Source organism: Neopelma chrysocephalum, unplaced genomic scaffold, assembly GCF_003984885.1.
Source record: "Neopelma chrysocephalum unplaced genomic scaffold, ASM398488v2 Primary Assembly neopelma1_62, whole genome shotgun sequence".
NCBI classification, from domain to species: domain Eukaryota; kingdom Metazoa; phylum Chordata; class Aves; order Passeriformes; family Pipridae; genus Neopelma; species Neopelma chrysocephalum.
The window spans coordinates 3,012,432-3,027,098 of record NW_020897719.1 but is presented as its reverse complement, the minus strand read 5'-3'; the positions used below and the strand labels follow the sequence as shown (position 1 = coordinate 3,027,098).

The window sequence follows — 14,667 nt, the reverse complement described above, 5'->3', positions numbered from 1 at the left end:
GTAACAAAGCTGTAAAGGCCTAAACAGAGTATTTTGTGCACCATTTGAAAGTGCTTGCTTTATAATATTCTTAAACATAGACTTGAAAGTAATGTTATTTGGTCTCTAGTCTAGAGTGTTACATTCCTTCAAACAGTAGGGAAGAAAAGGATGTTAGGTCTTTATTCCTAAATAATATTCAAAAGCTTAATACTATTATTGTCATCATCCTTATAAACATCTTGCTGGCCAGAGCCTTCCAGTAAAAAAAGAAAGAAGAGTAATAATATTATCACATAAACACTGTTCTGAAATGGGAAGTTCAGTGTTCTGTATCTGTTTCTCAGAAAAAAAATTGCTTTGGTTTTATATTTGTAGGTAATTTTAAAGATAATTTTAAAGATAATTTTAGTTCAGTGTTAAAATAATGTCTTGTTACATAGCAAGGGGAACATCATCTTCCTTTCTGAAATGTTTCTCTTTCACTGTATACAAGTTGTACAGCATGTTTAGGCATTCTGGGCATGTGGTGGTCTGTGTGAAGGTACGTGTGCTGTCTGGTTTTACAAGAACCTGAAGAATTATATCATTTGCCAAGTTTTATAGAGAAAATGGTATGTCATAGATGGAGCCTACTGATCATTGATAGTGTTTCTTCAGTATTGTTTGTTTACTTTTTCTTATGTGCTCTGTGACGGAGGCTTATGCGTATTAGTGTGGCAGTTCAAGAATTCCACAGATGCAGTACATAAAACCATTTCATCAAAGAACATACAGTAGTTTTATATGTTTCAGGGCTCACTGATGTGTTTAGCATTATTTTATCCTACTTTTACATAGGAAAGCAAAACTACTCCCTATGCGGATGATATTGCAGCACCTAGAGTTTGCATGTTTTTTTTTCTTAAATTATAAACAAAGTCTTCACAAAATAATGTTAACCTTTGCTCCACTACTGCCCTCGAGAAATTTCTTACAGTCATAATTCTGTTTGAATTTGAACATAAAGTTTATTAATTTGAATACTAAAAACTTCAGCATAAATATGACAGTGTAAAAGTTGTATGTCCCTCATGTTATTTTATCTATTAATGCTTATTCAGAGTTCAGAGTGTTAAAAACTGCAAACCTGTGGTGGATTACAGTGTAAAACAAAAGGTCTTTCAGCAAACAGTAAACTGCACGTCAAGTATTGAAATAAGCTCTGTTTAAAACTGTGGTTTAACTTTTTCTACAGAGCACACCTGCAACGTCGATACCAACAGTACAAGTACCGGGCCAGCAGATCAATTTGCAGCCACCGTCATACACTGCAGCAAGTCAGCATGCAGAGCAGATGAAAAAACCTGGACAGAACTTCATGTGTCTGTGGCAATCTTGTAAAAAGTAATTGGCTCCTTTATTTACCTTTTATTTATATGTGACAGATGCTTATATATAGAAGGTGATCCTACAGGTTCTATCCATTCTGTTTCCTTAAGTTACCTTATACTTTGTCAGTGAGGAAAAGAAAAAGTGAAAATGTTGAGGAAACTGAATGAGGTGGGGGACAGCAAGACACTTCACTGCTCTCAATTATACTTCAGAGCATAAAATTAGTATTATGTGGCTTTCTTGTAGTATGTTGATTTTTCAGTAATAAATAAAACAGTCGTGTAGTTTAGTTAAAAAAAAATCCTAGCTCTGAAACTTGTTCTCCGTGTTGCAAATACAAAAATAGTTCCTGTACTCCAGTTACAAATCATGTCTTGACGTTTTCTTGTGTTTCCAGTTTTGCAAGAGCAGGCTGTTGCACTTCTGTGTCCTGGTCAAAGTCTTATTTAGCTTATGACTAATTTTGGTAATTGTACCATTTGTATGCTACAGGACACCATTGTCATGAAAGGAAATAAAAAGGAACTTGGCCTTAAGACTAGACAGCAATGATTGGACTTCTTTTGATTTACTGTTGTTGTCCTTAAAGAGGAGGGAGCTAGATGATGTTTAGATGTAGGCTTATAAAAACATGATATGACTTGTGTACCAATATGTATATCTTGACACTGATTTTTAAAATAACTTAGGTTTCTGAATATATTTAGTTTCCAGTGAGGGCAGAGATTGGTGAGACAAAGGCAGTTGTCAAATAGCCACTCCGAAAACAGTGAGAAAAATCATGTAAGATATAGGATGGGCATGAACAAGGGTGAGACACTTCATCATTGTAGGACAAGACAAAGGGCTCATAAAGACAAGCTGATTTGACAGAAAGCTGGTGGGAAGTTCAGAAAGTTGGGATGAAAAGAGAGAAGTTTGAATGTTTTGGAACTTATAGTAAAAATGAGGCATTTGAACAGAATTATAGGAATACTGAAGGACTGTTATTATGTAGACCCCTGAAGGTGTAATTTTTGGTTTTTTCATTCCTTGCAAACATAATTCTAAGATCATTAAGTCAGTGTAAGAGATACAGATTTTAGATAAGACTGACTGGTACTGTAGAGGTCTGTCGCTTTTTAGATCACTGCACTGTTTTCACCTTAAAAGTGATTTTTCTTTCTTTGATGGATGACACTTCTCTATGTAAGAAATACATGTAAGGCTTTACTTACTTTGTAGTTTCCTCCTTTACTGCTAATAAATAGAACCCTAGAGCCATACTCTACTGGCTGCATAATAGATGCATTAACACCTGTGTAGGTACAAGAGTGGGTTGTATTGAGCTTGAAATGAAAAGCTGGGGTGGTTTCAAGCAGAAGCCTTGCCAATTTATACCATCATGAAGAGTTTCCTGAACTGCAGTTTCAAAGCATAAATCACCGATTTTCTTCCATGTCTAAAGTTATATAGGATAAGTTGTGTTGAGGTGACATCTGACCATGGAATAAGCTGATGTCACATGTGAACTAGGATGTGAATATGTGCAGACAGATTTTTGCGGCAGGAGAAGGAGCAATATACTTATGATTACCTTACATTATCAGTCTTTTGTAGTCTGTCTTAAAATATTACTGCAGAAGGTTTTCCTGAGACTGAAGTTAAGGGCTACAAGGCTGATATTTTACGAGTTGATCTCTATTTCAAGCATATTTCTGTTGCTTTAGTTTCTCTGGTTGTTACTTCCTGTATTACTTTTTTTCTTGGTGGTTTGATTCTTTTCAAAAGCCTTCAGAGATTTTTGCATTGATAGATTTAGTTCATGTGACACACAGCTTTTGTTTTTATGCTGTCTGTCACTTTTAGAATAGTTACTTCAGTCCCAGCCTAGGTGTTCTCTGTGGTGAAGTGAGAACCAAAATGTTAAGTTAGCATTTTCCTCAAACATATATTGTTTGTTTATATTCCTTGAACAGCCTGATTAAAAACAGGAGTATCAAATCTCCTGTAGTATTCCTGATTTTAACAGACAGAAAGAAGAATCTGGAATTGCCACCTGTTCTTGTAAACTGTTTTCTTTATAGCTTTCAATCTTAGGGTTTTTAATTGAATTGTTTAAGCAGGAAACAAGAAGATTTTTTGAGTGGGTTATTAGTCTGTGTGAACTTCAGATTCAGTTCTTGGTTTCATCCATGATTGCTTAGCAATTTTTTTTCCTAGGATTAGGCAGACAGTTTCATCATAGTAGAATGATAGAACAGTGGGGTTTTTTTCATGGTGTTTGTAGTTAACTGGAAAGACAGGACAGGAGACACTTTGAAACAGTCATTTTCACCTGTTTCTCTGTGCATGTTCTTGAATTCTCACAAAATGTTAGCATTATGTTTCCCTTCCAAGATGCATTGCAGAAGGCAGTGAAGGCCTTAAAAAAAAACATTTTATTGAGAATCAGAATAAGTACAAATAAATAAAATAGTATGTTCTTTCCTACCCACTAATTTGGCTGCTGCAGTCAGCAGCATTCCAGTGGCGTGAGTGGGCGTTTTATTTGGTTTGGATTTTTTTAGAACTGAATTAGGAAACAGTAGAGCAAGATGTAAAATGCCGCAGATTTAGCAGTGTCTGAAGACCACAAGAAATGAGGCTGAATTATGCAAGTAGTTGCAATGATTGGCCGCTGGCAGATGTATTCAGATTTGGTATCTGAAGTGGAAGTAAAACTCTGAAAGGTGTCAGTCAGCACACTACTTTTGCTTTGAGACTGTAACAGAAAGTTGGTGTTTTCCTTTGAACCTCAGCTGTCTGCAAGTGTTGCTAATTGTATATAGCTTAATTTAAAAGCTGCTGTTCTGTTTCACAGGTAGGTGGTTGTCTGCTCTTGAATTGCTTTGTATTTAAAAAGTAAATTGAAAGTGCTATTGAATCTGCACTGCCTGTCATGTCAGCTATTAGTTTAATGTTCTGTTCGGGGGTTGAACAGAATGATGGAGAAATTAGGTGGGAAATGAATCTAGTCTGAACTGACCATATTGTCAGTACTTAGCCCTTTTTTTTATTACTATAGTTAGGTGGTTCTTTACGGAAAAATAGTTTTTCTCTGTAAAATGGTAGTAAATTTGAATCTTTAGATCAGTGATTGACGTGTACAATACTGAATGTATTAAACAGTGAATGAGCCAACATAGCTGAAATGATATTATATTTCGAAAGCCTTGCCATGTTGAATAAAATGTTTTACACTGTATTTTGGATTTTACTTCTGCCATGAAATTTGTTTCATCTGTGCCAGGAATTATTCATAAATAGGTTTGTGCCAGGCTGAAGTTTATATAGTGACTTCCCCTTTATTGTGGAAAGACATCTTTCTGTCCTGTGAAACATCAGCTGTTGAACCAATGCAGATGTAAAACGTTTTATTTTCATTTCCTCTTATGGGATACCTGGACCAAGAGCAAGAGGCAGGTATTTCTGCTTCCCAGCTTCCCTGCAGTAAGGGCTGACTATCATGTAAAAGATGAATGCTTCTAAAGAGAGTAGTATTTATTGCCTGTGCAAAAGGTAATTTGTTGTAATACAGGTGGTTATTGCAGTAGGATTCAGTTTATAATGAAGACTTGTCTCTGGGTGAAATTAGCTCTCTGGTATCTTTAGATTGTTCAGGTAACAGTACCTGGACACTTAGGCGTAGGTATCGATTGCAAGTATGTTTGCCTAATGGTCACTGCTGAGTAGTAGTAGGATGTGGAAGGAGGTGGCTGGATCAAAGGACTTTCTGGCCTGCTGTTTGTATGCTGGAAGTTCTGACTCGCCCATGTCCATAAATGACTGCTGTGGGTTGTAGATGCTGCTTCATCCTTGACTGACTGCTGTGGGTTGTAGATGCTGCTTCATCTTTGACTGCTTGCTGTAGGTCTCTGATGGGAAGTCATTTCCTCTTGGCACTGTTCAGCCCAGTGAGTTCAGTCAAACAGCTTAACGCAAATACTTTTCTTGTTAACTGAAATTAAAATACTGGCATGTGAAACAGAGTGGCTGAAGTGGGTACACGTTTCCCCTTTGGTAAGACTGTGGCACCAGTGTCATCTGTCCAGCAACTGTGTGAGAACAGCTGGTGGTAATGACTTCCCAAAGGGCAGCAGCTACACCTCTTCTGTCCAAGCCTTAAATTGGTGTTGATGACCTGGGTTAATTGTATTGAAATGAATAGTGCACAGCTGAATCTTTTGGCCCTTTTTTCTCTGTTGAAGTAAGGGACATAATTTTGTAACACTTGAGATATATTTTAGGGTATATCTAGGGTGAAAAACCCTACACTTGGAATCATTCACTATTTTTATGTCATACTTCTTGAAATTCATCTGATAACCATCTGATATATGTTACAATAACACATCTATTGTCTACATGAGATTGGAGGTAGCCTAAGTTGCAACGATCATACCTTGGTGGAGTTTGCAGTCTTGAGGAGTATAGGTCAGGTAAGGAATAAAGTCAGGCTCTTAAACTTTAAGAAGGCTGACTTCCAGCTCTTTAGGGAGATTGTCAGTGGGATCCCGTGAGAGACTGCCCTCGGGACAAGGGAGTGGAACAGAGCAGGCAGATCTTTAAAGAAGTCTTCCATAGAGAGCAAAAGCCAGAGATTCCCAGGAGCAAGAAATCAGACGAGGAAGGCAGGAGGCTGGCGTGGCTGAGTAGGGAACTGCTGGTCAAACTAAAGGGCAAGAAACAAATAGGCATAGGCAGTGGAAACTAGGACAGGTAACCTGGGAAGAGTATAGAGAAGAAGTACAGTTGCATGGGGAGGGGTTGAGGAAGGCCAAGGCAAAACTGGAACTGAACCTGGCAAGGGATGCAAAGAAAAACAGGAAGGGCTTCTACAAGTATTTTAACCAGGAAAGGAGGGTCAGAGAAGGTCTACACCTGCTGGTGAACAGGTAACAATAGACAAGGAGAAGGCTGAGCTACTTAACAACTCTGCCTCAGTCTTGAATGTCAACCTCTCTTCCCACACCTCTCAAATGGACGACAGGATGAGGACTAGGAGAGCAAAGTCCCTCCCACTGTAAGTGCAGATCAGGTTTATGGCCACCTGAGGAACCCCAAATGTGCACACGTCTGTGGGACCTGAGGAAATGCATCCTAGAATCCTGAAGGAATTGGCTGATGTAGTTGCCAAGCCACTCTCCATGATATTTGAAAAGTCATGGCAGTCAGGGGAAGTCCTGGGTGACTGGAAAAAGAGAAACATAGTGTACCCATCTTAAAGAAGGGAAGAAAGGACAACCCTGGGAACTACTGACCTGTCAGCCTCACCTATGTGCCTGGGAAGATCATGGAACAGATTCTCCTAGGTATGTTAAGGCACATGGAGAACAGGGAGGTGATTCAAGACAACCACCAGAGCTTCACCAAGGGAGAATCCTGTCTGACCAACCCAGTGGCTTTCTATGATGGAGTAACTACATCAGTGGATAAGGGAAGGGCTCCAGATGTCATTTGTCTAGACTTCTATAAAGACTTTGCCGTGGCCCCCCCCAACACCCTTCTCTCTAAATTCAGAGAGATGGTTTTGATGAGCGGACTCTTGGATGGATTAGGAATTGGTTGGATGGTCACATCCAGAGGGTAGCGGTCAGGGGCTCAGAGTCCCAATGGGCATCAGTATCGAGTGGTGTCCCTCAAGGGTCCATACTGGGACCAGTGGTATTTAATATCTTCGTTAATGACATAGAGGGATCAAGTGCACCCTCAGCAGATATGCAGATGGCACCAAGCTGAGTGGTGCTGCTGACACACGTAAAGGATGGCATGCCATCCAGAGGGACCTGGACAAGCTGGAGAAGTGGATCCATGAGAATCTCACGAGGTTTAACAAGACCAAGTGCAAGGTGCTGCACCTGGGTCAGGCCGATGCCATATCAATACAGGCTGGGGGATGAACAGATTGAGAGCAGCCCTGTCGAGAAGGACTTGGGGGTGCTGGTGGGTGAGAGGATGGACATAAGCCAGCAATGCATCCCAGAAAGCCAGTGGTATCCTGGGCTGCATCAAAAGCAGCGTGGCCAGCAGGTTGAGGGAGGTGATTCTGCCCTTCTACTCCACCCTGGTGAGACCCTATCTGGAGCGCTGCATCCAACTCTCGTGTCCCCAGCACAGGAAGGACATCGAACCTGTTGGAGTGAGTCCAGAGGAGGGACACCAAGATGATCAGAGGGATGGAGCACGTTTCCTATGAGGAGTGGCTGAGAGAATTGGGATTGTTCAGCGTGGAACAGAGAAGGCTTCAGGGTGACCTAACTGTGGCCTTCAAATACCTGAAGAGAACTTACAGGAAAGAATGGGGCATGTAGGGACAGGACAAGGGGGAATGTGTTTAAATTGAAAGGGAATACATTTAGGTTGGATATTAGGAAAAAATTCTTTACTGTGAGGGTGGTGAGGCACTGGAACAGGTTGCCCAGGAATGTTGTGGTTTCCCCAACCCTGGTGGTGTTAAAGGCCATGTTGGATGAGGCTCTGAGCAACCTGATCTAGTTGAAGATGTCCCTGCCCAGGCAGAGGGGTTGGAACTTGATGATTTTCAACATCCCCTTCAACCCAAAACGATTCTGTGATGCTATGACAATTTGAAAATACAGATCTAAGAATTGTTAATTCACCAGTGTTTTGAGGTGGCATTCACAGTGAGTTGTAACTTTTCCACCACTTAGAAATGGAAGAAAGCCCTTACCAGGCTGAACTCACTGTTGAGGTATGTCACACCTGTGCTTTCACCAAATAGAAATATACACAAAACACGTAATACACTGTTGAGAGTATCAGAGTGCCGGGCATAGGGCAACTTCATATTTTCTGTCGATGCAGAAGCACTTAATTTGCTTCATGTCCTTTCCTTTGGGGCTGTTAGCAGGCAAGGTGCTTAGTTGGAGGGTTTGGAAAGTCATTTTCATTTGGTGAAAAACTGGAACAGGTAGCCCAGAGAAGCAGTGGATGCCCCATTCCTGGCAACGTTCAAGGCCGGATTGGATGGGGCTCTGAGCAACCTGGTCTGGTGCAAGGTGTCCCTGCCCATGGCAAAAGGGTTGGACTAGATGACCTTTGGAGGTCCCTTCCAACCAAAACCATTCTATGATTCTATGACTCAAAAATTGAAACTCAAGATGTTAAAAAGGGTCACATAACTGACATTTTTCAACTTCTGTGCACATCAGGAAATGATATCTATTAATTTTCCCATTATTTAGAATTCAGGTGCTAAAGAGCATTAATATAGATTGATCTCTTAGTCTGTCACTTTTGCCAAGTGTGCGGTATTGAGAGCAAGTAAGATGTATGATGTACATCTCTTTTTCCCTATTCAAATTTAAATAAGGTCTGAGTATTACTGCCAGTAAAGAAGGAGAATGGGAAAATGAATACATGCAGCTCATCTTCTATAGCTGTTCATAGTTTATTGGTATATTTTGCTTGATTGGAGACAACAGGTCTATTGGAATTCACATGCATTATTTCTTTGAAGTATAGCAGAAAAACAGAACTATGATATTTCAGTCGAGTTTGGCGAAATCATATTGACATTTATTGGTAGCTCACTGGTAATAGGCGTACATGTTTTTCTCTTTAAAATTTTACATCTTTTCATTTATCAATGCATGTCTCAATTCAGAAAAAAAATAAGTTTAATGGATTTAATGTTTGTGATATTTGTGCCTTACCGTTAACTGGGAAAGAAAAAAATTAAATTCCTCTCCCCTTCTTTTTGTAGGTGGTTTCAGACACCATCACAGGTTTTCTATCATGCAGCAACCGAACATGGCGGAAAAGATGTCTACCCAGGGCAGTGCTTATGGGAGGGATGTGAACCTTTCCAGCGGCAGAGGTTTTCCTTCATTACCCATTTACAGGTACAGATTTTCTTTCACATATTACTTCAGAAAACAGTAAAAATTTCATGGTAAATTTCCACACACCTTTCTTACTTTCTCTCTTTTCCCCAAACAGGATAAGCACTGTTCCAGAGATGCTTTGCTTGCAGGATTAAAGCAAGATGAACAAGGACAAGCAGGAAATCAGAAGCCTTCCAATAAGTAAGAGACCTGATCCTCATTAGCAATAGGGAAAATAAGAGAAATAGAAATTATTGGAGGAATTTGTGTGTCTGTAACTTGGCTTATCAGGTGAAACTCTGCACATGTAAGAGTCTGTAAGAGTAATCAAATTTGAGGTCCATTACAGTAAGACAAAATAGACAAAAGAGGGAATAGATTCTGATGTGGGAGATGTGGTTGCAGTTATCTTGAAGACAAAAGGTAATTCTCTAAGGTATATGGATCAATACTATATGATAAACATTGTTCTCAACATGTTCTTTTTTTTTTCCAACTGGACAGCATTTTATAACTTTTCTTGTAACAGAATCCAAATGGAAAGTTACTTGTGTAAAGTTCATCTGTGTCATACGGCTGAGATGGATTGTCTGGTAACTTGCTGTATTCCTTCCAGTTTTGTGGTCTAAATTTGGGCTGATTTGATTCCAGGACTCTTGTAATAAACTTTCCTTTAAACAAGAAGCAAGATAAAGGATAAAGACTCCTCTGAGTCTTCTGATTTTTTGTTGTTACCTGGAATCAGCTTTGGCTCTTCTCTTTCCAGAATGATTTCAGCCATCAGGAATTAATATTGGAGAGCACAGGCCCATTGGTGTGAGATTTTGGGGATCTTAATATTGGAGTTATTCAGAGTTCAGTTACTTACATAAGTGTATTAAGACTAGGTCTTTGTTAGTAACTGACTGGAATTGCTTTGTTGCAAGCTAAAGATGTAATTACGTGGTCCCAGACAAATTTGGCAGTTTGTTCTGTGGCTAGTAAAATTGCTACTAAGCTGTTGGAGGCAGCAGAGGAAGTCGAGTTATAAAAACTGAGAAATTCAGTTTGAGAGTTCTTTTATTTTTTAATATAAAAAACCATCTTAACATAGACTTATGATTCCTTGTTTCCTTAAACTGAACAACACTCAGACCTCAGAAAATCACAAAATGAAGAATTATGCTAATGTAGTCTTAAATACTTGGTAAGTGGGAAGTGTAGGGCTGACACCATCTACTAGCATGATGTGATCTCAACTCTGCCTTTTCAAAATGTTCTGTCACATAGATAACACATCCAGTAGCTATGTGTCCTCACAGGCTTCTTTAAAACTGGCACAAGTACTCAAAGGAGAAAAACTGTTCATACACCCCTTCTTCTGAGGCAGAATTCCCTAATTAGGTCAGATTCAGAAAGTAGGAATTTATATGCATAACCAGTTCTTGCTGAAATATTGAGACTGAAATATTACAGGAATCTAAGGATGTGATTTCAGACTACAAATTGAAATAAGGACTTCCTTGCTCAAAGTAGGATGTTTTAGGTCTTTAAAAGATGTGCAGATATGGTGCTTAGGAACGTGGTTTAGTGGTGCACTTGGCAGCAGTTAATGGTTAGACTTGCTATCTTAGAAATGTTTTCCAACTTACGTGATTCTGTATTTTGACTCTCTGACATCCTTTGTTGTTTCTCACGTTTGTGCATTGCTTACCGTGAGAGAACTAACTCCAGTTTTTGTTAGATTGCATGGTAAATCAATTTGTTTAAAAAAACCCACTCATAAATCAAAAGAGTGGGCTTGCCAGATGAGTGGAATACATTTGCCTTACTGTCAGTTGAACACCAGTATAGAAGCTGGGCTGGAACAAAAGGAAGGGATGAGACCTTTCTCTGTCAGCACTCAAAACAATTATCACTTACCTCTCTTAGAAAGTCACAGAGGTTCCCTTTCCGTTAGTTTTACTCTCTCCCCTCTTGTCTTTTACCAAATAAGAAATCAACAAACGAATATTTTGATTAAATGTAGTGTGTAACCCATGTTATCTTCCAGCGCTGCCACAGAGTTCTGTTTGTGTAACTGAAAAGAGCATCCAACAGCTACATGAGGGAGACAAGACCTGATAATTTGCTTTCAGAATCAATGACTTGTCAGACAAAACCCTAAGCTCACTCCAGCAGCTCACCTCAAGCTGTTTTACACGGTCATGTCTGAAAGCTGTCTTACAAGGTTTTGGCTTAATTTTTGCTGAATCCTAGAAGTTTGTCAGATGTATCATCACACCACTGATAGTCCATATCATTAAACTCTTGTATGGAGCTGAAACATCTCTAAAAAACTGGTAGTGAGACAAAGCATGCCTAAGTCATCAACTTTTAGGCATTAGTTAGGTGAACTTTTTTCACTTAGTCCCTCACCATTTAGTAAAACTTAGACCTACCTCTGGAAGTGCAGGTAGCATTATTTGTGCTGGAACTAAAACATGTGGAACACAGTATAACAAACAAGGGCCCATTCCCCTAATCATCATTTCAGTCTATCATAGCACCATATACACTTGAAAAAATCTATAATAGCTTTTGCTAGAACCAGGTAGGCAAAATAAAGCTGCATTACGGGGTTGGTTTTATACCTTAATTCTGTATTTCCTTGCTTTTTAAGTTTTATTATTTTAACACTTCCTCTTCTGGTTTTCAGAGGTAGCTGAATATTACATTCTGGAAGGTCAAATAGCACTACAATTTAACTGTATGTTCACTGTAGCTTTGTGCATTGGAATCTTTTTGGATTCATCTTTTTCTTCTTGTTGCCTCTGAAGCAAAGGTGGTAGCGTGAGCTACCAGAAATATTCTTCATGCATCATGGGAGTGGGGCAGGAGATAACTTTAAATGATAACTTGAATGGTATGGTTTGAAGTTAAGTTGATAACATAATTAAAGAAATTCAGGAAATCTAGATGGTTCTTGAGGAGATACTTGCCCGTAGACACAACTCAATCCACTTGATGTCTCAGTAATTTTTTATCAGTTTCTTTTTTTTCCCCAAAATTAAAAAGAGAAGATAATCTTTTAGTATCTTCCTAATTTGTTGCAGTTGTCCCTTTTTCAATATTTTTAGAATCAAGGCAATAGTACTTCAATTTTCTTAAATATGGTATGATAGCTGTTGAAGAGAGACATTCAGAACATCCTCCATTGATGAATCCTTGTGCTTCTCAATTAAAGGAAAACAAAAATGTTCCAGAAATCAAAAATGAACATGATAATTCCTTTACTGTGGTACTCAGTCTTTTGTAAACATGTAATTACCCAACAGTTTCTTAATTCAGCCCCCTGCCCTTTTACTTCATAAAGCTTTTTTATTTATTTTATATATTATCTATTTTATTCTAGATATTATATCTTTTATTTCCATTCAGGGGAGAATGACAGAGTTTTTAAGGAGAGGTCTGTTACTACATCTTACTTTTTAGCTGGGTTTCCTTGCTGTTAGAATTTCAGGTTACAAAGAAATTCTCTCTGAATAGAGAATTCTAGTTTTATTCTTGGTATATTCACTTTCAGTATAAGGTACTTAAATAATAATCTTACATGTTAACTTTCATTTTAAAAAATAGAACATTTACATGTGATTTATGCTACCTTTGCAAGTAAGCACGACTTGCACTTCTTAACTAGGTTCTAGTAGGGTATTAAGAGACTTCATAGTAATATCATACAAAATATTGAAGTGTGGTGGTATTTTTCACCATCAATACTGCAAATTGTTCTTTAGGATGACATTATGAGTCTTGCTCATGAAGTGAAATTGCTATTTACACATTCTAAACTCTAATAATATGAGTAATTTCAAAGTTTTACATGAGCTTTGACTTCAGTGTTAATACTGAAAATGGAGAAATTGCTTCTGCTATGTTTGTTATACCCTGCTTAATTTATCAATCAGTCTGAAAGCTGCAGTAACAGGTAGTTGGTTTTACAAATGTTTGATCAGATTTAACAATTACATGTTTTATGTCTTAGATCATAGCTTAAATTATGTTCTTTTATATTACTTCTCACTAATCACAGTTAATATGTATTTGATATTGTCTTAGTGTCTAGTGGTCCCAATGAGCTGTGTCAAGTATTGAAAAGCTGTTTTTTAAGGACATTCTCTGGCCAAATCTCAGATGGCATTTGTATAGCTGGTATCGTAGTTCCTGTTAAAGCCTATCTGTTAAAACATTCCTTTAAATTGGTACACTTCAGGAAGTGGCTATGTCATTAGTACAATATATTACTTTTCCATCGCAAATGTCATGGGTGATGAGCACGACTTCTTCGAGAGAAGTGGGTTTTTTTCACATAAAATAAAGCCCATGAAGGCTTTACAGTAAGATTTATTTCTGTGGAAACAAAAGGCCAATCACGTATCAGCACCAAGTATTAATGGATCTTTGTGTCTCTGTTCAGATGGGTTAAAAAATTGTAAAATGAATTTTCAGAGTTTTTAATCTTCTAGAAAGTAGTGCCAAGCTTATTTTTATTAATTCTTTCCTTACTAATGTAGGCAGCCAGCTGCAGGGGGTACTACCTCTACTCCCAGAGCACAGAAGGCCATTGTGAATCATCCGAGTGCTGCCCTAATGGCATTAAGGAGGGGATCAAGAAACCTTGTCTTCAGAGATTTCACAGTTAGTATTGTTTAAATCAAGTACTAGATATTGTTTCCTGCTACTAACTACAGAGCTTTTACATTTTTTCCTCTTTACTTTTGTAGGATGAAAAAGAGGGACCAATAACTAAACACATCCGATTAACAGCTGCCTTAATACTAAAAAATATTGGTAAATATTCAGAATGTGGTCGCAGGTAAGCATTGTATAATTTTTCTGATATTAGTGGGCAATGTTGTTTCTGTTCCTTTCAGTATCAAACAGATAGTTAGGCTTTACCTATGTTTTTAAAAAAAACAGTAAGTATATTGACAGTACAATTTCTCTATCAGTTCTGCACTGTTTACTTCCCCACATAAGTACTCAACGTTACCTTACCTAAAGACGGTACTTGTGACCCAGACTTTTGAAAGTGTCTGGCAAATTTGACAGGTTAAATTTTTGGAGATAGATGAGAGAAGCCTTTACAGTGGGTCTGTCCCTTTTCCCCCTGAAGCAGTACTACATTACTATGAAAATTAATTCTTCTGTAAGCAGCTTCCCATTGGCAATACCTTTTATCTCAACTTGAGAAAGGAATGAATAAGCTCTTACAAACATTTTCTTAAGTTGTGGAGGGACATACTGTTGTGTTTCATACATGCTGCCTCTCTGTTGTTTTTCCCTCCAAACTTGGGTTAACTCTAATAAATGACTCAGTTAGCTTTCCTCTCACTTGCAGATCTTTCAGTAAGTAAATAGACCAATACTGGCTTGTGGTACTGAGTAGGAAAAGTTCTTTCTGATGCAAAAGGAGCAGTAGTTACTT

General features: G+C 38.3%; 1 protein-coding gene across 1 annotated transcript in view; it reads left to right on the top strand.

Annotated features, from left to right (window-relative positions):
• ARID2 (AT-rich interaction domain 2) overlaps window positions 1-14,667 on the top strand; it is a 103,044-nt gene that overhangs the window by 85,095 nt on the left and 3,282 nt on the right. Inside the window, exons 16-20 of the mRNA XM_027682193.1 lie at window positions 1,217-1,365; window positions 9,101-9,239; window positions 9,337-9,422; window positions 13,754-13,877; window positions 13,964-14,055. Coding sequence (XP_027537994.1) covers window positions 1,217-1,365; window positions 9,101-9,239; window positions 9,337-9,422; window positions 13,754-13,877; window positions 13,964-14,055 — 590 coding nt within the window. The remainder of the gene's footprint in view (window positions 1-1,216; window positions 1,366-9,100; window positions 9,240-9,336; window positions 9,423-13,753; window positions 13,878-13,963; window positions 14,056-14,667) is intronic.